At 41.2% G+C, this 24,769-nt stretch overlaps 1 protein-coding gene across 8 annotated transcripts in view; it reads left to right on the forward strand.

The window, feature by feature from the left end:
* RAPGEF2 (Rap guanine nucleotide exchange factor 2) overlaps positions 1 to 24,769 on the forward strand; it is a 258,452-nt gene that overhangs the window by 43,555 nt on the left and 190,128 nt on the right. Inside the window, exon 1 of one of the 8 annotated variants that reach the window (XM_036853001.1) lies at positions 16,400 to 16,426. The exons of the other annotated variants lie outside the window; for them this stretch is intronic. Within the exon in view, the coding sequence (XP_036708896.1) occupies positions 16,415 to 16,426 (12 nt within the window). The 5' untranslated portion in view covers positions 16,400 to 16,414. Of the gene's footprint in view, positions 1 to 16,399; positions 16,427 to 24,769 lie in introns of those variants that run through there. 8 annotated transcript variants of the gene reach the window in all.

The following is a 24,769-nucleotide window of genomic DNA, read 5'->3' on the forward strand; positions in this document are numbered from 1 at the left end:
CCTTTTCGTCAACTGATCAGTGTTTGACCTTTTTCGTGTGTGCTTCTGTTTAAAGACTCCTCACTCGATATAAATTTGTTGCTTCATGAACAGTGAACTCCAGGCACCCATACCTGAGCGAAACTCAGCTAACACATATATTTTCTCCCTGAGACATGTCACAGCTCTCTTGCACTTGGGATCACCAGATGGCCCTTCAGCATCCTGCTTGGGGGCCTGTAAACTGTGAAATCACCAATAGGAAGGGCACAAGAATTGGAAAACCATGACAGAAGACATACCTCGTCAAGGACTCAGGTGTACAGCACAGGAGCTGCCGCAAGAAGGCGGAGAGCATCGCCTTCTTCCCTCCCTGCACAGAGGATGACTCGCGTTTCTCACTGCCCTGCACATGTCCCTGGATGACCGCGAAGGGGCCTTGAGGATTGAATTTGGGGTTCCAGATACAGTTTAGCAGTTAGGCGACTCTACACGCGTGGACTCCCCGGTAATGAAGGTCAAGGGTGTGCGGGTTGCTTTGGAATCTGCTGCTGGCCCCGGAGCTCAGGGCCAGGTCTGCTGGGCTGCTGTCCAGCTGACCGCCCGCCCCGTCCTTCCCTCCTTTGGTGCTGTGGTCCTTGGCCCAGCCTCGCTGTCAGGTATGTGCTGGTAGGCAAGAAAAACAGGGTGTGATCATCAGGTAATAAAATCTGAGCAGTCAGTGGAACTACGGCGCGGCTTTGCTCCTGATTTTGCGAACAGTTGGAGGATAAATCAGAGATCTGTCCCGTGCTCTCCCGTTCCCTGTACTTGGGTGTGAGTGTGTTTATGATGGAACCAGCAATACTGCTTCCAAAGGGCAACCACACCGTGACAGCTGTAGAGCGCTCTCAGTTCTACCGTGCGGCTGTTTGGCTTCTTTTTCTCCCTGTGGCCCTACAGTTGCTCACAGCTGCAGTCGGAGATACCGGTTTACCTACAGCGTCTCGTTCAGTTTGGTGCTGGCCATCTGATTTGATATGCAGTTGAGAAGATGATTTGAATGCAGTCTGAACAGAGCACGTGTTAACTGATTGTTGAGAAGTTCTTTTTTTTTTTGGTTGAGATTTTCAAACTGATTTAATGTGGAAACTTGTTTTTTTAAGAAAATTAAAGGACGTTTTAGGTACCTGTTATCCATTAAAGTTCAGGGCTAGATGGTGGAGGATGAATTTGAATAAATAAGAACTGCTCTTTCCTGTTTTTTGGGGCGCTCACAATCCCACGCAGGATGAAAAGTATTGAAAAAACAAAGAAAACAACCCCCGAAGTATTGTGGGCTTCGGGAAACAAATTATTTTGGCTAGAGAGTAAGGTGCTTGGGGAAGGTGTGAGGTAGGTAAAGATCAGTTATTACTCTGTGCTGTTACTGTGTGTGTGTGTGGGTGTGTGGGGGGGTGTCTGTTTAAAGTAGGGTGTTATCAGAGGTTTTCAGGTTTTGTCTTTCAGAGATATAACAGTTGTGTGAAATTGACAGCGTGGGAAAAGACTGACTTAGGAAACAAATTTCTGCCCCTAAAGGCACGGAAGAGGCGGTGTTGAGGGTGAGGAATCACCAGGTCTTGATCCCTGATGTGGTTGAGATGAAAGGAGAGGGTCTGTGGTTTAACCTTTTAGGTCTCTGAAATGATGACTGTTTCTTTCTAGTCTGTAAATCGTTTCCGAACTAGAATCCAGAATCAAAGAACTAGAATCCAGAATCAAAGATTCAGAGGCCAGGTGTCCATGGCCTGAACCTACGAAGTCCTTTTGCGTTGTTGTATCTCTTTAGCTGTGACACGAAGTAGTTTTTGGATCGATCTGTCCACGTGGATACAGTTGTTTCAGAAGTAACCTTTTCACTCTGGAATAACTTTGGTTTACAGAAGAGTTGCAGAGATGGTGCAACAAGCCCTGGTGTATGCCTCACTGGGTTTCTTCTTTTGTCACCTCTTGGTTACCGTGATTCATTTGTGAAAACGAAGCACCGGCACTGGGGCATTACTGTTAACTCTCCACTTTATTCGCGTTCTGCTGGTTTCCCACGAACGCCCCTCCTGTTCCAGGACCAGCCAGGACGTCAGACTGCACTCAGTACCCACGCCGGGTTCAGCCCCTTCTGACCTGGGTTTCTCGCTCTTTTCCTGGTTCCTCATGCCTTTGATCCTTTCGAGGATTAATGGTCAGTTGTTTGGTAGAATGCCCCTCAGTTGGGTCTGTCTGATGTTTTCCTCGTGACTGGACTGTGGATGTCGAGTTTCTGCGAGGAAGACCATGGAGGAAAAGCGCTATTTCTTCACGTGATATCCAGAGTAAGTCCTGTCCACGTGACCTGTCACAGTTGGTGCTGACCTTGATAACCTGGCTGGGGTGATGCTTCTCAGATTTCTCTGCTGTTAACTGTCGTCCCCCCCCCTTTCCCCCCCATGGAGGAAGCATCTATGTAAATAATTTGGAATTCTTCTCTAAGGAAGATTACCTCTTCTCCCTCGTTTATATTTCTTTTTTTTTTTTCTTTTTCTTTTTTACAGTTTTCTATCTTGCTTTTTTGACATTAGTTTATGAATATTTTTCCATATCTTTATGCAATTTTTATTTTCCTCTTATATTTAATCGATTATTTATGTCATGTCAGTATGGATTCGGGGATATTTATTTTATACTTTGGGTTATGATTTAATAGTATATTATTTTCGTGCTCGGCGTTGAAGCGCCTGTGCTCATTTTCCATGTCCTCATCTTTTTTTTTCTTGAGCGCTTTCTTACTTTCTGGTACTTCTGAACGCTCCGGGTTCATCCTGCGTTTTCCCCACCGCCTTAGAATCAGCCATTTCTCTGAGGACCCTTGGTTCCTTTTATCGGAGAAACTAAGATCTGGGTGCTGGGTGTGCTCTTTGCTTCTGGGGTGTTTCCTCTAGGTCCTCTCACTGGACAGAGCTGGGGTAGAAATACCTATGTATGCATACTGATGCACATAGGTGTAGCTTTGTGTTGTATCAAAAGATTTAATGTTCTTGTGTGTGAAGCTTAAAATTTTGAAATTAAAGGTATGCTCCTCAGGCAAATCGGTGTCTATCTAGGCGCAGACGTGAGTGTCTGTAAATCGTGTAAGTAGATTAGGCAAGGTGTATGCCCCAAAGTCTCCTCTTTCTTACAAACATATAAAGTTATTATGTTTATTACTATTAACTCTTCTGGTATGAAAATTTAGGCCCACCTTTTTGCTGCCTTAAAGAATAGTTATTTTTTTTCATGCATGAAGAGATGTTTGAATATCTGTCATTTGGGGTTTAATAAGTTACAAGCTAGGGTAATTTTCTTTTGCTCTTTAGTTTATTATGAAAAGGGAGTTCACATGCATGGATTTCCACATTGGCCTTTGCACTCACAATATTAATAATTTTTCAGAAGAAGAGATATTTAAACTGAACAGTTAATCATCACTTCTGGACCATAAGATACCCTGTTAATGTTTTTCTAAATAAAAATAGAGAACTTTAATTTCTAGCGTAAGGCAGTTTTCTAACAATGTAATAGTATCTGATGTAAGTTTTCAAAAAACTAGTTTTGAAAGTTATTTACTGTGTTATTAGAATTACTTTGATTATCTTATTGTCATAGATGAGGGAAGCCGCAACAAGCTCAGTGTGAACTGCGATGAAGGACCTTGTAGGTTTTTTTCCTTTAAATAAAATTACTATTAGTGTAAGTATTATTATTTATATGATGTTTTTATAATAAAAATAGGGAAATGATCCCAAGATTATTTCTGTCTTTCTGTTTCTCGTCTTAATTACCAGGTGGTCCTAAACCCAAGCAGTAAACACCATCTCTGGGACCTGTGGATTTAATAGAAATATTTTCAGCCCTGTGACAAGAAATAGCAAAGGTAGAATGCAGTAGAGGAGTTATTTAGCTTCTGTTCCTCAAGGTGACCATTTAAGTAAAATTGCCCAGGCTTTCTAACATAGTTTATACATTGCTTAAATTTTATGTGTGACAAAGGAGCTAAGAAGTTGTATTATTCTATTTAATTTTTCAGGTAAGAAAATTTAGCTCAATGTAAGTTAAGTGTCCTGTCCATGTTCCCCAGAATAGTTAGGATAGGATCAGGACCACGAACCATCTAGATAGCCTGGCTTTTATTCTAGTTCTTCACACACACACACACACACACACACACACGCTATTATAGTGCAGTCATCTGGTTTATTTTATTTTTTAAATTTACTTATTTAATAAATTATTTTATTTCATTTTAAAATAATTCAGTTACTGAACATAATGTGTCTCCTTTTGCAAAAGCAGGTATTAATGCTTATGATTAGTAAGCATTACGATAGAGTACATTTTATATTTTTTCTGACCTAGTCTAGCTCAAGAAAAGATCAACCAGAATAAAACATGTAAACCATACATCATAGTTTTAATTTTCTTGTTGCTGTTTTTATTCCTTTTTGGGGGATATGGGGGACAAATTACAGGGTAACATGAATTAACAATGAAAGCCCATAAAGAAGATGAGAAAAGTTAAGCCCAACCCTAGGGCTTTTGTGTAACTTTTATGTTTGTAAGGAGGTACAGAATTTCATCTTTAAGACTTTTATTTTCAACATCAACTATGGTAAGAGATTATTGAGAGAAAGATTCTTTGGTCTGTCTTTTTAAGGTCTTATGACAGTATTTATTGATTAGGGAAACTTAGGGAAATTAAGAAATTACCATCGGACTCATGTATTTATCATCAGTTTTTATAAGTGTTAGATATCTTAAATGTGTTCTTGTCTCAAATTGTCTTCTATTTTCACTTTCTAATTTTAGGTTTTGCTATCTAGGTGGTTAGTGAATATTTGAATGCTTGTTATATGCCATTCACTTTGATTGTTTACACTTTTATGTTGGTGAATTACTATAGCTTGTCAGTAATCTTTTATCTGTCTTTAACAGATGATTTAATTACGGCAACTAGCCTTTACTGGCATTAGAATTATCAGAGTTGACTTAGATGTAGAATTTTGGAGCTAGATTGACCCTAGCTATCATCTGGTTCTTTTGACTGTACATTGGAAACATCTGGGGGAGATTTTAAAAACTACTGGAAGTCCCACCCCAGAGATTCTGATTTAATTGATTTGGAATGTGGCCTCGGCACCGGATTTTTTTTTTTTTTATCATCATGGCTAATGTTTATTACAGCAAAGGACACAGTGGAGGGAGAACAGGAGAGGTATCCGTAGGCAAGGGCTAGAGAGGTGGGGTTCAGGCTTCCAAGTCACCCCTCCTTGCATGAGTCCCACGAACGTGCATTTCTCTCCAGCTGCAAACTACAGAGACATGTGTCAAATGTCTCCACCCAGGGAAGCCCCCTGGAGTTTGGAGTCAAGAGTTCTAAAGAGGGTCGATCAAGCAGCTACAAACCAGGCACCAGGTGCCCATCACAAATCTTCCCGCTGACATGAAAGAATGGTGACAACCTGGTCCATCCTGACCCACTGCCTTAGGTTGGCACCAGATTTTTATAAGTTTCCCCAGGTGATTCTAATGTGTAGTCAAGTTGGAGAACTATTCCAGTTCCTCATTCTGTGAACAAGATACAGTAAGACCCAGACTTAACCAGGTGATTTCTGCTTTGAGGATCCAAAATCATGAATGAAATTGGTGCATTTAGCATGAGGTTTTTTTTTTTTCTCAGTTAAACATAATTTGTGATTTAATTTATGACTTTAGCATTGGTGATTCCCTCCTTCTTTTTTTTTTTTTTTTCCACACACACACACACACTGTATTTTATTTTTACAAGAGATAAATAGACTGACACCAAGCATTGTACATGGATGACCACAACAAAAGCAACAATGATTGCAATGACCAAACATGAAACACACTCATACTATGTCATAATATTGACATTCAGTCCAGTAATCCTCCACTGTAACAGCTCCTTTACTTTGCAGTGAAAATTGATTTCTATATTCTTTGCCTCTGAGTCCTTGTGGGATTTTTTTTTTTTTTTAATTCGAGTTTTTTTTTTAATATATTTATTTTTTATTTATTTTCGGCTGCGTTGTGTCTTCGTTGCTCCGTGACAGCTTTCTCTAGTTGCGGCAAGCGGGGGCTACTCTTCGTTGTGGTGTGCGGGCTTCTCACTGCGGTGGCTTCTCTTGTTGCGGAGCACGGTCTCTAGGCGCACGGGCTCAGTAGTTGTGGCTTGTGGGCTCAGTGGTTGTGGCTCGTGGGCTCAGTGGTTGTGGCTCATGGGCTCAGTGGTTGTGGCTCGCGGGCTCTAGAGCGCAGGCTCAGTAGTTGTGGTGCACGGGCTTAGTTGCTCCGGGGCATGTGGGATCTTCCCAGACCAGGGATCGAACCCGTGTCCCCTGCATTGGCAGGTGGATTCCCAACCACTGTGCCACCAGGGAAGTCCCGGCATGAGTCTTAAAGTAGATGTCCGTGTTGGTGGCTTTAATAATTTAGAAGTGCAGCAAAAATAGGGGGTCTCATTTCTTCTTTCAGCTGAACTTTTCACAGTTTTCTACGGTGAGGGCTTCCAATATCAGCACAGGAGTGGCTAGATTTTCTCTGGCATGTGTAGCATTTCGTTCTCTGCCCTTCCATTTTTTTTCCTTTAAAGTTACTGAAATCGGATCTTTGCTGTTTTTTGAGAAAATGTCCATTCCATGGAAATTATTTATATAATTCTTGTAGGCTGTTCAAGGAGGGGTACTGTGCAAATTTGTAATGGATGTTTTAAATGAAACTGTGAATTAGTTAACCTTAGATTGGAAAGAAACACATAAATCTCAGTGCTTGGCATGGTATACAGTAGATGCTCAATTTGTATGTGTGTGTTTTAATTTTTAAACATGTTTCTACCTCTGAGTCCATAATACTGTAGCCAGTAAGGATATTTGCCTTGATTGGCCGGCTAGGTAAGGAATCTGTGTTCAGTAAGTTGATTGATGTCTTTAAGCTTTAGTTTGCTTATCAAATGAGGAGTTGGATAGATTCTAGTATTTTATGATTCTGTAACCATGAACACATGGTGCTATAACTGTAAGTAAGTGGCAGTTTGTCTCCTGGAAGCCCAGAGGAGAGTTTGTCTTAGCGGCTGGTTAGCGGGTTGCCCTCTAGAGTTAGCACGAGAAATGCCAGTGGGCTTCAGTACCCTGGTGCAAAGGCAGCAGTGGGTTCTGGAAAGGACAGCAGTAGAGGCCCGTTCTCTCTCTCCCTACCTGACCCCTGAGTACTCCTCACAGGTAAAGAAGGCACCTTATAGTATTGCCTAACCAGTACTGTCCTGTCTGCGTTTCCATCTTTTGAAATCCTTTCCCTCATAGAGTGGTCTTCGTGCTTTGGAGAATGCAGTGTCCTCGTGTCCTTGAACTCAGGTTACCATCACGTTCTTATGTAATCGCTCATTCCACTTGCGTTACCTTCGTTTCTTGTTTTTTCTTTGTTTCTAATTCATATTGCCTCAGATAGTGGTGACAGCATGTGGCATTTAAGAAAGATCCAGTGATTGATGTTTGGCTATGTTAATGTACTTGATAATTTGTACAATACGCTTTCTGGAGATGGGTAGGAGGCTGAGTTAGTGATTGACTAAGGAGAGTTTAGAATTTAGAGACGCTTGGTTTAACCATTTTTGAAAGACACGTTTGGAATCAGAGACCCAGAGGGAATTGAAGACTTGCTCAGGATCTCAGATATGATTCTGGATCTCAGTCAGATTCTTTTCCAAGTCACCACACTGCTTCACAAGAATTCTACGTTAGACCAAGGAGGTGGAGACAGGTGTTCAGTTTTGATAGTAGTATGTGAGGATAATCCACGTGCCGTCGTTACAATTCTGCTTGCCTAGAGAGCCAACCACTTGTATAATCTATTATAAGTATATGGTACACACTGCTTTCCAGTAGCCTACATATTTATTTAAAGCAATAATTTTTAAGGGTGAAATACTCAGCGTTATTAAAAAAATTGATATTTGGAATTCCAATAATCCTATAACTTCCATAACATAAACTGCAGAAATTAACACGGGAAAACTGTGGCTACAGAGATTCTCAAATTGGAAATAGGGGACAATCTTAAACTATATAGTAGGGGAGTCAGCGAGATTTTTAAGTTTTCCAAAAGTGTAGATGAGTGGGGAAAAGTTGAGAAACTTGGCACTTAAAGCCAATATGGAATTCCAGCTGAGCAGTTTTAATTTTCCATTTTGACTGACAATCAACCTTTTGCACCTTTTTTATTTCCTCTTCCTTGTTTTGACAAGATCTAAGAGGACTAGAAAATTAAATGTTAAGGCATTTCTTCTTCCCTTTGGCCTTGAACAAGGGTAGGAGTGTTCAATAATACAATTCTATCTTGAGAAGAAGTGTATTTAATGGAAAAAAGATAATGGGCTTCTTTGTGAGATGTTTCCAGGTAGCGGAACACGGGTGATGTTATCTGTTTCTCTAGTAGGGCTCTTACTGGGCATTATTTTATTGTTCCCCACCTGAATTGACTCTCTTTAGAACAGCAGAAACTCCTGGAATTAGTTTGAGCAGTATTGCAGAAGATGTGACAACTCTCAAGTATGTCTTTTGATTCCTTCTCAAGGAATAAAAGAACACTGTTCTGTGTCTTGGCAGACCTGACATTCAATTAGTAAAGGCATCCTTATACTTCAAGGTTGATTCATTTTTAAAAGTAAGAGCAATATGATTGATATTGAAAAACAATAAATATTTTCCTTGTCATGTATCTTGTTACAAAGTGTAGATGAGCTAAATAGTTACTTTGAAAATGGTCACTTTCTAACTTCCTCACTCTGAAACCTTTGAGAAAGGTCTACTTAATTAAAATATTCGCATTTTTTTTCAGGCAATCGAAAATTTATATTATCAAGTTGAATTTTTTTGTTTATAATTTCCCCTTTGCAGGTCTACTCAACTCTTCCCAAGATGCTATAGCCTACAGTGAAGCCATCATCCAAATTCATTTTTTGGATTCAATAGCATCAAACTCACCTGTTGAGAATTGCTGGCATCTAAAGCACTGTAAACATGCAGAAGTAGGCAGAGTAATTGTGCTTGCTCTTAGGTTATTACTACTATCTTTATATAACATTAGTGGAGTGTCGTCCGGCCGAAATGGTGATTATGTTAATTAAAAATATAAATTATAATTATTAATAATAAAGGGTAGGTAAACACAGGCAGAAAGCATCCTAAGCTTGAAATTTAGGCTTACATAGACTTAAAAAGAGACACCAGGGTATACCTTGCTCAACCAGCTGGGGAGGGTAAATGGCTTAAGGAGACAATTCCATTTAATGTTCCGGGGAAGGAATATGTGTAAACCTAATTGGAATCATGAGATCTGTTTTTACCACCCAGGATCCTGAATTAGTGGAGGCTGGGAGAAAGGACTAAAATCTATTCTGAGTGCTGTATGCTGGAGAGATTTAATTTATCATAGTGGTTAAGGATGCTAGATTACAAGCTGTATGATCTCGAGCAAGTTACTTAACCTGTCTGAACTTCCTTATTTGTAAAATAGGGGATAATGAAAGAACCTACCTCCTAAGACTGCTCTGAAGATTGAAAATGGTCCTTTTCAAACAGGTGGCTTTTATGATTTTTGACAGTGTTGAATGCGATATTGAGTTCGGATGATGGCTGCATTTTATCTTGCGAAGAACTGGGTAGAGCTGAGGAGAAATTATAAACAAATAATTCAAGTTAATGATACACATTTTTGATTGATTAAAACAGTAGTTGGAATAGCTTAGAATAGTGTCTAGTACAAGGTAAGTGCTCAAATATGTTAGTCATTTTTTATTAATGGTACACCTTTCTTACTTAATTGTAACGGTAAAACTCTGAAATCATTTTTACCCCTTTTTATAAATGAGACTCAGAGATGTTTGGTAATTTGCTTCTTTGTAGGAAAGCTGTTATTGAAATCCTGGCTTTCAAATTCTCAAGTCAGGCTACTGTTACCATGCTCTAAAATGCTGTATATCTGTTCTCCTGAAGGACTAACAAATACATACGTTTATTCCAAAAATTTAGGTAGGAGCTCGCTATAACCCTTAAGATGTTTTACGCTAACTTTATCTGTTTAACTGGTTAATGGCATCTTTGGTTATTTATGTTGCTCTATTATAGCTATTAAACTAACCTACCATAAACAAAAACCATGATTTTTATACCCTGTGTGGAAAATGAAAACTCTGCCCTCACAATGCCATCCAACATCGTAAGATTATCAAGGACAGTGATAATTAGGGTGCTTTTGACAAGGAACCCAGTTGCACATAATAGGAAGCCAGTGATGCTTCAGGTGTTCCGTTACTTCTGTTTTTCCCAAACTCGTCTGATTACAAGAATTCCTTGACGGGGTGGCTGGGGGAGACAGATTCTGCTCGTGAAAAGTATAGATCCCTAGTTCGCCAGAGCTGGAGAGGGGCTCAGGCATGGGTATGTATTATTTAAGAAGCTCACCATGATTGATGGTCAGTTAATTTAGGAACCGTTTTTCCCACCTGGCATGTAGCTTGGTTCATTGGCTGTTCACCTTATTTGGCCGGTTAAGATTCTCGCGTTGTCCATTCAAGGTGAGGGAAAGACATCTTCGTGAGGAACTTCGTGATCTGTAAACGTCGGCGAGCTCTGCAGACTCCAGGAACCACGAGGTTGGGACTGCAGCTTCCCCGTTGTTGTCGGGCCCTCTGATGGTTGTAGCTGAGCGAGCCTGGATGAAACCGGGATGCAGTGGGAAGAAGAGCGCTGGCCTGGAGGGTGTACCAGTGCAGGGGTGGTGACCGAGCGCCTGGGGGAGAGAGGGCGTTCGTGTTTCCTTCTGTGGTTGCTGATGCTCCTTTTTTTTTTTTTTTTAATTAATTAATTAATTAATTTTTGGCTGTGTTGGGTCTTCGTTTCTGTGCGAGGGCTTTCTCTAGTTGCGGCGAGCGGGGGCCACTCTTCATCGTGGTGCGCGGGCCTCTCACTAATGCGGCCTCTCTTGTTGCGGAGCACAGGCTCCAGACGCGCAGGCTCAGTAGTTGTGGCTCACGGGCCCAGCTGCTGCGCGGCATGTGGGATCTTCCCAGACCAGGGCTCGAACCCGTGTCCCCTGCATTGGCAGGCGGATTCTCAACCACTGCGCCACGAGGGAAGTCCGCTGATGCTCCTTTTATTGCTGAATTATGTGTTTATTGTATTCTTTACTTTCCAGTTTGGGAATCGCAAGCCGATCACGCTTTAAAGTGGTTTCTAGGGTTTCAGAGTCATGCCTGTGACTTAACGTGACTGTACCTGTTAGCCAAGGCGACTGAATGGCGTTTTGGAAGAACAGGTTTTACAAGACTACCGGTTTTGTTGCACTTGGTGTCTGTAATCTACTTGTGAAAAGGAGTTTTTCGCCAAGTCCATTTTTTAGGGTGGAGGGAAACTGAAGAAATAATCTTAATTTCTGTATTGCAGTGTCTTTCCCCGTCCATTCAAATGTCAACTTTTCCATCTGGAATTTTAAAAAGACCCTCCCACATATGTCTACTGCTAGAGCTGCATTCTCTAAGAAAGGAATCCTTTCTTACGACAATCCCTTAAGCAGTTGAAGCCCTTTCACCCCCTTTTTCCTTTCCTCCTGTGTCAGTGGCAGTGGTGAGAAGGGTGGGGTAGGGAACCTGGGGTTTGGAGGAGTTGGGGTGTGGAACGAGGCAGGGGCAGTGACAGCAGAGCATAATGAAATTCTGTAGTAAAAATAGCAAAGGGTACGTGGAGTCGTTCCGTGTAAAAAGTTGATTGTCCCGAGTGATTGTTCGCCCAGTTTGTTTATCCAGCGTTTCAGAGTTATACTGAAAGTGCATAATGTTTTCTTCTTAAAAGCGATCCATGTAAAACAGAAAGTCTTCATAATTTTTATTCTTAGGAGTGTCTGTGTTGCATTTTTGCCAAAAGTGGGTAAAGTTCCCGTTTATCCCCTGCTCCCTTCACTCCCCACCCAACAGAACTTTCTAGGAGCTGCAATTCAGTGCTCTCTTCTCTCTCATTGTTCTCCTTATCTGGGAAAACATTATTACTTAGGGGTAAATATAGACACAGATACAGAGTATATTTGGACAAGGAGCAAAGGGAAGCATGTAACTGTCCCTTGGTTCTCTTTCTTGTGCCCTGAGGCTGCAAGTCGTGAAGACTATCTAGTGGGGATTGCCCTGGTGGTCCAGTGGTTAACACTCCGCGCCTCCGAGGCAGGGAGCCCGGATTCGATCCCTGGTCAGGGAACTAGATCCTGCGTGCCGCAACTAAGACCAGGTGCAGCCAGATAAATAAATAAATAAATTTTTTTTTTTTTAAAAAAAAGACTATCTAGTGAATCTCCACTCTTCCATGAGGGCAGTACCTAAACCATCTTTACCTTTTACCTTTACCTTTTATGTCAATAAAATGACATCTTTACCTTGTCATTTGCTTTTTAAGAAAGCACTTAAAAAGTTGTCAGTGGTATCCAACAGTTTCCTACCTAAATCTCTCTACTTTTAAGTACAGGACACCTGTCATTTACACAGTTCCTTATTGGACACTTTGTGCAAATGTTCTCTTCTTTGTGGAGAGGGAATGGTAAGTAAGTACTGATGGTAACCCTTGGTGGTTGCCAAAAAAAAAAAAAAAAGCAGAGATTACTGGCCATTCAGGTGAGCATCCGAAGTATCTTGAAAAGCACACAAAACTTAGTCTTTGCAGTTTGCTCATTTTGTACAATTTTAATCTTATTGAGAAGGATGCAAAGAATCTGTGTGGGGAAAATTCTTTTCTTAAAAATTTAGTTTTTAATTTTTGGCTGCATTGGGTCTTTGTTGCGGCGAGCGGGGTCTACTCTTTGTTGCGGTGCGTGGGCTTCTCATTGCAGTGTCTTCTCTTGTTGCGGAGCACGGGCTCTAGGCGTGTGGGCTTCAGTAGTTGTGGCGCACAGGCTCGGTAGTTGTGGCTCGCAGGCTTAGTTGCTCCACAGCATGTGGGATCTTCCCGGACCAGGGCTCGAACCCGTGTCCGCTGCATTGGCAGGTGGATTCTTAACCACTGCGCCACCGGGGAAGTCCGAGAAGGATGAAATTTTATTAGCAGTATTTGCTAAATTGGACCTGGGATCTTGAAGGAACCAGAAATTGTCATTGGCCATCTTGCTGGAAGGTTTCAGTCTTATTTGGCATTGTGGAGTCTGGCTAATTCTTTTTTCCCTTAAATTTGAAACAGTGGCAAAAGCTATAAGATAGCCACCGTGTAAGTGCTTTATATAACTTATTTCATCTTCACGGTAGCACTGTAAAGTGGGTATTATCTTCAGTTTACAGAAACTTCAGCTTAGAGTTGTTGAGTAACTCTGCCAGCGTCTCCGGGACAGCAGCTGGGTTCTGATGCCAAGGTACTTCCTCTTAATCGTTACCCTCTGCCACCTCTGTCATTTGCAGTGTCTCCTTCAGCCTTTTTCCTTCTGGGTCACGTAGCTGTTTCCATTCTGCACCGTCCTCCTTCTGTTTGACAAACAAGAATTCGTAAATTCAGATTCCACTGTATGGCAGAAGTGGCATGGCGTCATTATTATTCTCTTGGGGAAAACGTGTTGCCTGAATCTGTGCGGGGAAAATTCTTTTCTTCTGATTTCAGGACTCGTAATGGGGGTCCACCTGACGGAGATTTCCAAGAGAACACACAGTGTTGTTCATCTTGTCCCAGGGTCTGTTAAAAACGATATTCCGGAATCAAGTTTGACCACTGCAAGATTCCTCATGTATGTGATATGACAAATTAAATTCGAGGCATTACATGTTCCAGTCTTAGAATTTTTAATGATCTGCTGTTTAAAAAGGATCTGTACATTGGCTGGGCCGTGGTGGGACAACCCATGTGTTTATCAACCCTTCACTGCTTTCTGTGGTTTACTTTGCTCTGTTGTTAGGTACTTTCTCGTGGCTTAAACAGTTTTACTCCTTTTTAAGAAGATTAGCAGAATATCAAAATTCTGCAACGTGAACTCTTCATTAGCAGCGTGGGGGTAATTGTAGTTGACGGCGTGAACAATGCTGTTTGGAACCTGTATAGCAGCTTCCTCGTCCCGGATGGAAGCAGCTGCATCCTTCTTCTTTTTTTTTTTTTTTCCTTTTTCTTAATTTAGGAGGGATGAACCCCGTTGTTTTCAGATCCCCAGGTGAATGCTCCTGTGGAAATTGTGAGACAAGGATAACACAGGTAGTATTGATCTCCCTGTGGTCAAACTTTTATCCATCTGCAAAGAAGGAGAATCCCCCCTCCTTTTTTTTTTTTTTTTTTACTTTTTATGTTATATTGGAGTAGAGTTGATTAACAATGTTGTGTTAGTTTCAGGTGTACAGCAAAGTGATTCAGTTACACATATGCATGTATCTATTCTTTTTCAAATTCTTTTCCCAATTAGGTTGTTACAGAATATTGAGCAGAGTTCTCTGTGCTATACAGTAGGTCCTCGTTGGTTATCTGTTGTACATATAACAGTGTGTACATGTCAATTCCAAACTCCCTAACTATCCCTTTCCCCCATCCTTCCCATATCCATAAGTTCATTCTCTAAGTCTGTGAATCAGTTTCAGTTTTGTAAATAAGTTCATTTGTATCATTTTTTTTTTTTTAGATTCCACATATAAGTGATATCATACAGTATTTTTCTTTCTCTGTCTGACGTACTTCACCCAGTAGGACAATCTCTGGGTCCATCCATGTTGCTGCAAATGGCATTATTTCATTCTTTTTAACAGCTGAGCAATATTCCATTGTATATAGGGTGTTTGGACATTATCTTCTTTTTTTTAAGGAGAATTCCTTTTAACTCTAATACCTAAGTATGAAATGTGGCTTTGGATTCGTAATAATTGTACACTTACATTATTTTTTAGTTTAGAAGGATTTTTCCAGGAAGAAACTGTCAACATTATTTTAGTATTCTAGTTGGGCAGACTTTGAAGAGTCTTTTTGTGTGTGTGTGTGTGTCAGGTAAACTGTAGATGACACGTCTGTGTATCCTCATTTTAAAATGTTATTTATTTTATGACATGTACCTTTTACTGACTGATTCTTCCTTGTTATTTCGCATCAATTTCTGATAGTCATGGCTCTGTGAAATGTTCGCAATAGCTAATATTTAGGCAGATTTAATCCTCTTTCAAACCGAATGAAGAACATACCTGTTATCCTTATTTTACAGATGAGGAAAGTTGAGGAATTTACCCAAGGTCACACAGCTAGTAATGGTAGAACCAAGCCTCAAACCCATGTCATGAAAGCCCCATTCATGACACAGGGATATCCCTGTAGTGCTGGGCCTATGGCTGGAAGGTGTTCATTGCATTGATTCTAACAGCGCACACGTGAAGAAAGTCTGCTTCAAATGACTCCAAAAGGAAGTGGACTTGGTTAAGTGAAGTTGTTATGCACGCTCTACCTACATAATCCTGTAAATCATCCTTTTCTCTTTTACAGTGGAACTTTTTGAGTACAAGGCAGGAATTCATATTCAAGTTGGTTTTACTTTTCCATATTGAGGTTTAAAAGGTTAAAATAGTGCAACAGTTCCTTCTATAGTTTGTCCTATGCTATATTTTTAGTCTTCTGCTAATTTCTTGTGATCACATATTTGGGACTCGTTGGAAATTAAAGTTCTTTAAAGCTATAGGTTTTGAATGCATAAACGCTTTATTTTTTTCAAAGATAATATATAAATTATGTGGGGAGAAAGGAAATGAAAGGAAAAAAGGATAGCCGTTTGTGTGAGGACATTCTTTTATGTATGTGGCTTAAACAAATCTTGGGGGTAAACTTAAAAAATGGGTTGTTGTGTAGCACTCTAAACATTTTGAGATAGATTTTTTTTCCAATTGTTTTCAGGGATTGACTACTTAATATGAATTAAAGATTGTGTTAGAAAAATTGAATTTTGTAATGAATTTCTTCTGTGATATTGCGTTCAGAAAGCAAGTGGTTAGAAGAGATCTTAGCTGTATTTGAAGGTAGTTTTCTTTTAACATAGTTAAATTATGTTTTCAGATCATACAGAATTTGTAGTTCCCTGGTAGTTTTTCTTCCTGTGAAAGTGTTCTTTGATTGAAAGAAATAATTTAGGTGTGATGGCAGTTGTGGTAGTTCGTTAATCATAGCCCTGCATAATAGCTTATCTCGTACATATTAAATTTGATCCCTGGTGTGTGGTTAGGTTTGATGAATAAATCAGGATGGTGATCCGTTTCAGGAATCTAATCGTTGCTTAATAGAGGCAGTTAAGACTTGTTTTTTGAGAGCTATGGTAATTCAGATTATCTCCCAGATATGTTCTAAACTTTCCTCATCTTTTTAGAGCAAGTGTTATAAAATTCTGGAGAGAAAAACCCTCAGAACTCAGCATGCAAACAACTGTAAGCCTTTCATTCTGCTCATTTTTATGCTGTCTCAACAAATTTTTAAGTGTTTATGAAAAATCTGAGTCTCTTTATGCATATTGCAAAAAATTCCTCTATGATAACTATCATAATTGTTATTAGAAAATAATTTTCAGCCTCCAGGGAGGCGTACTCCTAAGTCTTTGCCCTTAAAGTTCGGGCTGGTCGTATACAGGAGTGAACCTGGACCAGCGCCTGCGTACATCCCGTCCACATCTGTACACTGTACTCCCAGCCATGGACACAGCGCCTAAGGGTTTTGCTGGCACCCTCTCATTTAGTCTTCACAGAACTCCTGTGAGTTGAGTACGTATTAATTTTCTCACCATGTTTTCAAATGGAACTCTTTCTCAGCTTAAGTAACTTGTCCACAGTTAAAATCACGTGCAGGGCAGAGCTGTGGCTTGCACTCACTCTGGCACCAGGGCCGTCTCTCACCCACTGTGCCAGCCTGCAAGGCACATTCAAGTGCACATTCCTGCAGACGCTTCTGGTAGCCTTGTAATATTTTTGTCTCATCACGTGACTCAGGGAGGGGAGAAATTGTTGACATGTCAGCGTGTAGGCAGCGGGCTGGAACGCTAATCTTTTCTGTTCCCTGCTGCCTTCTTACTCCCCGAGACCCCCGCAAACAGGAAGCATTTCTGGTGATTTGTGCGCCACTCGCTGAGCTGTGTAAAGTAGTTAAGTTCTTTTTAATTTAAAACATTTTGTACCATATTATTTCAGAAAAGATGGTTAATTACTAGAAGATGTGAGTGCTTGAAGTAAGTGGTTCAGTAATTTTTTATTTACAGCAAAACTGTTTCTTCTACTCAAATACTTCTGTGTGTTATCACGGTACCTATTTTACAGATTTATAAAACTGTAGTGGAATTTCTCCCTCCCCCAAAACCCCAGTAACACCCTGTTAGTCCCTCATTTAATGAGAGTTAATCATGGAGATGTTATTTTATTGTGAAGTGTAAATACTGAATATTGAATAAGCGCTTTATCTTGATGTTTCTTTTTGCTTGTGGATGCTTACTTTATTTTTTGGGGGTAAAATTGGTTGTTTATATTGATAGAATAATGCAAATAAAGAAAGATTGTAGAAGTTCAATAAAAACGTGAAAGAGCATTCAAAATATAGGTCGTTATTTTTTTTCTAGAATTCACTTTATCTTAAAACTTTTTTTTTAAACAAATGGTGGTGATTAACATACACATTGTATGTTAATTGAAATGGTGGTGATTAACATGCACATTGTATGTTAATTGAAATGGTGGTGATTAACATGCACATTGTGAAAAGATTCCCCCCAATAAGGTAATTATCATGTCCATCATCTCACATCTGTATCTTTTTTGTTGTTTTTGAGACTATGTAAGTTCTACTCTTAACACATTTCAGTTACACCATACAATCGGCCCTCTATATCTGTGGGTTCTGCAGATAAGGGTAGAAAATATTCAGAAGAAGGATTGCAGAAAGTTCTAAACAGCAACACTTGAGTTTGCCTAGTTGTGGCAACTGTTTACGTAGCATTTATTTCGTATTAGGTATTAAAGTAATCTAGAGATGGCTTAGTCTTAGGTTATATGCAAATACAGTTGACCCTTGAAGGATGAGGGCTTTAGGGGTGCCCACCCTCCATCGGTGCCCCCCGCACCTGTGGCTCCGCAAACTCGGGCTCCACCAGCCTCAGAGCCTGTGGTCCTGTAGTACGGATTTAGTGAACCAAATCCAAGTGTAAGTGCACCTGTGCAGCTAAAGCGCATGTTGTTCAAGGGTCAGCTGGGCTGCACCATTTCATATAAGGGACTTGAGCATCTCTGGATTTGGTACCTGCGGGGGTCCTGGAGCCACTGCCACGCCCTGCCAACCCCCCACTGAGCATGACTGTGCAGTGTTGTCAACCATAGTCACCGTGGTATGACCGTCTTATGGTTGTCAGCCATTATCCACCGTGTTGGATCCTCAGACCTTATCCATCTTACAACTGCAAGTTTGGACCTTTACCATCCTCTCCCTATTTCTCCCACCCCGTAGCCCCCGGCAGCCACTTTTCCACTTTCTGTTTCTACATGTCAGTGATAGTGTGCCATGCAGTATTTGCCTTTCTCTGTCTGGCTCGTTTCAGCTAGCACGAAGCCCTCCAGGTTCATCCATCCTGTTGCACATGACAGGATTTCCTTCTTTTTAAAGGCTGAATAATATTCCATTACACACAGATAAATAAAATCTCACATTATATATATGCATATATGTATGTGTATGTGCATATGTGAGAGATATATAGATGTATATATATAAAGTGTGATTATATATACACACCTATATATATCTATTTCACATTTTCTTGATCTGTTCATTCATCCACAGACACTTAGATTGTTTCCATACCTTGGCTATTGTGAATAATGCTGCATTAAGTCCATATTTTTTACATTATATGTTGCAGAAAGCAGTTTGGTCTTACATGCAAAAGTGAAATATCTGATTAAAAAATGACGTTCATTCTTCTTAAAATCCATGCGTTGAATCAATCCAGGGGGACTGTCAAAGGCAATCCAAGGAAATTTGGTATTAAAATTAATTTATTTAAATTATTTAGTGGGCATGAAAATGAGAATTACCTTCTTCAGTGCACTGGAAGACACATTCTGTTCAGTGACTCAACACATTTTAATTGAGGGCGTATTATATGCTAAATGCTGTATAGTTTAAAAAGATGTAGAGATGGATGTGCTGAACGGTCAAAGAGGATCTGGAAAGAGTGGACATAGAACCGTGGAGGCCGTTGCAGGCGTCCGGGTGAGTGTGAAGCAGCAGTAGGACACGTAAGGTGACCAAAGCTTGAATCTTAGGCCCTGGAGGCGGCCACTTGCTTTGAGTATAATTAATATTACTTTGCTTTGTGTCAAGATACGTAGTAGTTGAAAAGTGACAAACTTCTTTTAAAAGTGATCTGTTGTGATTGGACTTGTATTTCTAAATACCAAATGCTACAAGCATGCACTTAATTTTAGCTTTCTGGAAGGTTATATCATAGTTTGAAACGACACTAGGACTAATGGTAACTTTTCATTAAAGTACGTACTCCTTCAGTTTTAAGTTTGCTGGTTAGGTAACCATACCATGTGTCACTCCCAGTAATTTTCTTTCTTTCTGTTTTTTTTCTTTCTTAAAGGGGAAAGAAAGGGAGAGGGAGGGGGGAGAGAATATGAATGAATCTGGAAATATGATAATGAATTTGAATGAGAGGCATGAGTATGGGAATATCTGTTTGGGATTTGAAAATTCTGCTGTAGCAGATACGTAATCATCTCGCTTATTGTGGAGTTTGGCTTTGTGTGTGTGTGTGTGTGTGAGGTGGGGTTAGCAGTTTGCAAACTGTCTTTGATTTCTTTTCCTTTGGTAATTGTTAGATATAAAGTATCTGCATGTGGGATTGTTACAGAAATTAAAGATGATAGATGTAGACCGTACAGTACAATGCCTGGCATATCATAGGTAGTTGTTACTGTTCATAAGTAATAAGTTACCCTTCATATAACATGGTGGTACAGTCAAATGATTTAAATAATGCCTTCAAACAATAGGTTTGAAACCAGTATTCTTGGTAATTTATATTACTAAGCTGTGGAGACATGGCATCTCTATAAAAATAATAGAGCCCAATATCCAAACAGTAAATTGAATGCTAGATCATAAAAATACAGATGTCCATTGTGTTTTGTGACCTAGTCTGGTTTGCTATTTTTGTATTAGTCTTAAGGAAAACAAGGCTCCAAAGCTCTGAAATATTGCAAACACACAGAATGGTACAAAAAACAAGTGTACCCTGCTGAAAATCTTTAATATTATGTACTCCTCCTGAAAATCTTTAATACTAGAATATATTCTGCAAACTTTAAAAAAAATCTAACACAAAGAGCCTTCTATGTTCCTTGAAGGAATTTGTTTCCCTTTGGGGGGAGGGGAGAAGGTCTGTGGGATAAGTTTATTTAATATGACATCAGTTGAATAAAGCCAGCTGTGAGTAATTATATCTGATATTTAATTTCCAGCTATTTTGTTGAACTGTTATTGGCTCTCAAGGTATTTGGATATTAATTAAATGATGACTTATTGTGAAGGAGTCTTGTTTAAAGTAACGTTGCCTCAAATAGAACATTTAAAGTGGGCCACCTGGTGCAAAGTTTTAATTCTTTCCGGCGTAGCTGTTATTTTAAAGTCAGTATATTTTTAACTCAGAGGAAAACGTACAGCTCAGATCTGTTTCAGCAGTGATTTTCTCTATATTATATATGTATACATGAGTAGAATTAAATGTATCCGCTCTCTGTCTAAAGATTTTCAAACTCAGGTTATCATCAGTGAAGAACTCATGTCAGGTTGAGTATAGAAGCAGGTATTTTGCTTTTGTTTTTTTAGCATGTTGGCCATTGTACCGTCAAACTGCGTAAGCAGTGGATATTGTGGGAGATTTGAAAAGAAAAAAAAAAATCACAGGGGATAAGAGAAAGCAGTCACAAACAAAAGAATGGAAGAAAGCGAGGTAAGAAATTGGGAGTAGGAGCTGGACAGTTGTGGGTTGGTCCTCCAGGGATGTCGGGAAAAGAGCAGAGGCCTAAACTGGAGGCCTTAGCAGCTCTGGCAGGAGGCCCGTGGAGGTGGGTGTGTGCACAGGTCCAGGGTGCCCCCCGGAGGAGAGGCGCGTGCGTTGTGCAGGTAGCCGTGACCAGACGCGCCTTTGCCTCTCCTTCTGCGTCGGGACCTCGGTGCGTCGCGCTGTGAAGTGATCTGAGCCTCAGGACCAGCCTCAACACAGCTGCCGCTGGCCACGGGGCCTTTTGCTGCTCGGCTTCCAGAATCCAGCACTTCTAGGCATTTCCTAGGGTCGATGACGGGTAGAAGGAGGTACGAGATAGGGTCCCTCCCTGGGAGCATACGGGCTGACCCGGTATTGCTCCTATTGCCCTGTTCCTGCAGGTATTTCATGTGTATGTTGAAAAATACCAACGGTAGAAGCGTGCAGCAGAGTGGCCTGAAAAGGCCTCCCGGAGGGTGTGAGTGGAGGTGCCCATCAGGATGGGCGGGCAGGAGGCTGGGAGACAGAGCAGCCTCCAGTGGAGGCTGGGGCAGAGGAAGTGGGAGGAGACTGGGGTGGGACCTCGGGTGCACCGAATCTGCTTGTGTGACAAGATGCAGATCGGCGATTCAGGAAAGTGCTCCCCTGGTGGAGGTGACAGCCTGTAAAGCTGTCCAGGGCCCCTTATTTTGTTTGTGTTATGCATGATAAAAGGGAAGAAAGCCCTGAAACTGCCCATGCCACTGGAAATAGAATGGAACAGAGAGTGACAGGAAGCCTCACGGGACTGAAAAAACTAATTGAATGTGTGAAAAAAGAGCAAAGAGCTGCTACAAGGAGCGACCACAAGTTGGGAGATAGCTTCTCGGGTTTTCACTGGAAGAGCTGGGCCCCTTGAACCTGTGGCAGGAGGGGAGAGATCAGAAGATGCAGCTAGTCTTTGGGGGTGAATATGATGTGGTTTCAGCTCCCATTTGAAGTGATGCTGCAGCAGCTTCGTAAGGTAACCGATCGGGGGCGCGGAGAGGGGCGGGTGGTTTGTAAGAACAGTCAGGGCCCAGGCGTTACTTGTAAAGATGGGCTGAGAGCAGACACGGTTTCTAGGTGAAAGGAGCCTTATACAGAAGAGTGAGAATCGAGGACCAGCCCAGGACTGGCGCTGGGGAGACCCGTGCAGCCTGCAGAGCCCCTTGGGGGGCCCGGGAGACCCAGGGGGAGGGGTGGGCAGTGCCGCCCCGCCCCTGACGTCTCGTGCTCTCCGCCCTTTGCCGTCTTTCCCTCTGACTGCTCGTCACTACCTAACACTTTCGATACTTTGCTTAGTCAGTCTCTTTGCTCCCACTGGACCCGCGTGTCCACAGGTCAGGGGGTTTCGTCTGGTTTGTACACTCGTGAATCCCTAACATCTAGAACAGGGCTAGGCACGGGGGGCACAGGCAATGCTAATTTGCTTGAAAGAGGTCCTTGGTGATCTCTGAGAAAGGGATTTCAGCAAACTGAAGGGCAAAGATCAGATTCTGAAAGGTTGTGTAATAACTGGATAGTTGAGAAAAGGGGTAAGAGGGATGAACCTCTCACTCCAGAACCTTGGCAGGGAAACAGAGCTGCTGCTCTGCGGACTTCGGAAGGTCAGGTGAGGGAGGGTCAGTGGGAAGCCTCTGCGTTTCTAAGGAGAGAGTTGGAGGGGATGGGGAGAGCCCAGTGCCGGGAGCTGAAAAATCCGGGGGTGTGGTTGTTGCTTGTGTGATTCCGTACGTACGCTTGATCGGCTCACTCACTGCAGAAAAGACACAAAGGGTGGTGAAGGAGAAAAGGTATTCACTCCGTGTTTTTTTTTTTTTTTTCCCCTTGTTCTTTTAAAATGTGTAAACGTTTCATTTTCGCTCTGGGTGCTAATAGTAACGTCAGGATGGACATGAGTGTTTGGGGGTGTGAGGAGGTGCTGCAGGGCTGCCGCACTGTTTTCTGCATTTCAGGGTTTGGCACTTAGTGTTCCACTCACAAGGTAATCGGCCCCCTTGGGCAAGACCCGTATGCGTGGTTGGTGGTATCCCCACCGGCATTGTGAAGTAAGGGGTTTCAGAGGTTACATGTGCGTCCCTTCAGTGACATCTAATGATTACCTTCCCGAATAAAACAATGCCTTGCGTCCAGAAGAATAAGAAATGTAACAGGTAGTCTTTACCTGCCATATAGTTTAGGGTTAAGGAGGGGTAAATGATACACAGGAACAAGCAGTCTAATGTAGTAGATTTAGTTCCATAATTATCTAATGTTTGATTTTGAGTGACTGACGTTTTCCACTCAAAATGAGGATTAGCTGTAATGAAGTGACATTTTTAAAAAGGCAGGGATTAATATATCTAAATAATATCCCAGCATTTGTCACATTTCCAAGTGACGCAGTTCTTATGAAAACCCAGCGCTGTGGCTCAGAACATTTTTAGACCCTATCATGGTGGTGTTATTAGAGTTGCTTAGTGAACCCCACAGGGAAGTTACCTCTTTACTTCATGTAATTGTATTTTATTTTTGATCCCGCTGGAGCTTACATGACCAACTCTTTCCCTAGGCTTAGTTCTGGGTGAATGTTGGATGTTCTCAAAAGCCAAAGCTCCCAGAAATAACTGCTAGTGATAATATGCAAAAAGAATGTGTTTTCAGATATTCTGGTTTTAAAAAATTTTATTGAAGTATAGTTGATTTACAATGTGTTAACTTCTGCTGTCCAGCAAAGTGATTCAGTTATACGTATATATATATATATATATATATATATACATTCTTTTTCAAATTGTTTTCCATGATGGTTTATCACATGATATTGAATATAGTTCCCTGTGCTCTACAGTAGGACCTTGTTGTTTATCCATCCTGTATATAATAGTTTGCATCTGCTAATCCCAAACTCCCAATCCATCCCTCCCCTTGGCAACCACAAGTCTGTTCTCTGTGTCTGTGAGTCTGTTTCTGTTTTGTAGATAGGTTCATTTGTGTCATAGTTTAGATTCCACATGTAAGTGGTATCACATGGTATTTGTCTTTGTCTGACTTACTTCACTTAGTGTGATAATCTCTAGGTTCATCCATGTTGCTGCAAATGGCATTATTCTGCTCTTTTTTGTGGCTGATTAATATTCCATTGTATATATATATATATATATATATGGCACATCTTCTTTATCCATTCTTCTGTCGGAGGACATTTAGGTTGTTTCCATGTTTCGGCTATTGTGAATACTGTTGCTGTGCACATTGGGGTGCATGTATCTTTTTGAACTGTAGTTTTGTCAGGGTAAATGCTCAGGAGTGGGATTGCTGGGTCATATGGTAGTTCTATTTTTAGTTTTTTAAGGAACCTCCATATTGCTCTCCATAGTGACTGTATCAATTTACATTCCCACCGACAGTGCAGGAGGGTTCCCTTTTCTCCACACCCTCTCCAGCATTTGTTGTTTGTAGACTTTTTGATGATGGTCGTTCTGACCGGTGTGAGGTGATACCTCACTGTAGTTCTGAATTGCATTTCTCTCATGATTAGTGATGTTGAGCATCTGTTCATGTGCCTGTTGGCCACGCAGATGTTCTTCAAGCACGTGTAGCCTCTGCGGACGGTCAGCTGCTGGGAGTGACTGAGGATGGTGGTGCACGGCCTGTGACCAGAGGGGGAGTGGTTGTGCCCCCGCCTCCCCTTCTCCCCGCCTGGCTCTGTCCCAGTTCGTCCTGTCGTTGGCGCTTGGCT

The sequence above is a fragment of the Balaenoptera musculus genome, chromosome 5, assembly GCF_009873245.2.
Source record: "Balaenoptera musculus isolate JJ_BM4_2016_0621 chromosome 5, mBalMus1.pri.v3, whole genome shotgun sequence".
Classification (NCBI taxonomy): Eukaryota; Metazoa; Chordata; class Mammalia; order Artiodactyla; family Balaenopteridae; genus Balaenoptera; species Balaenoptera musculus.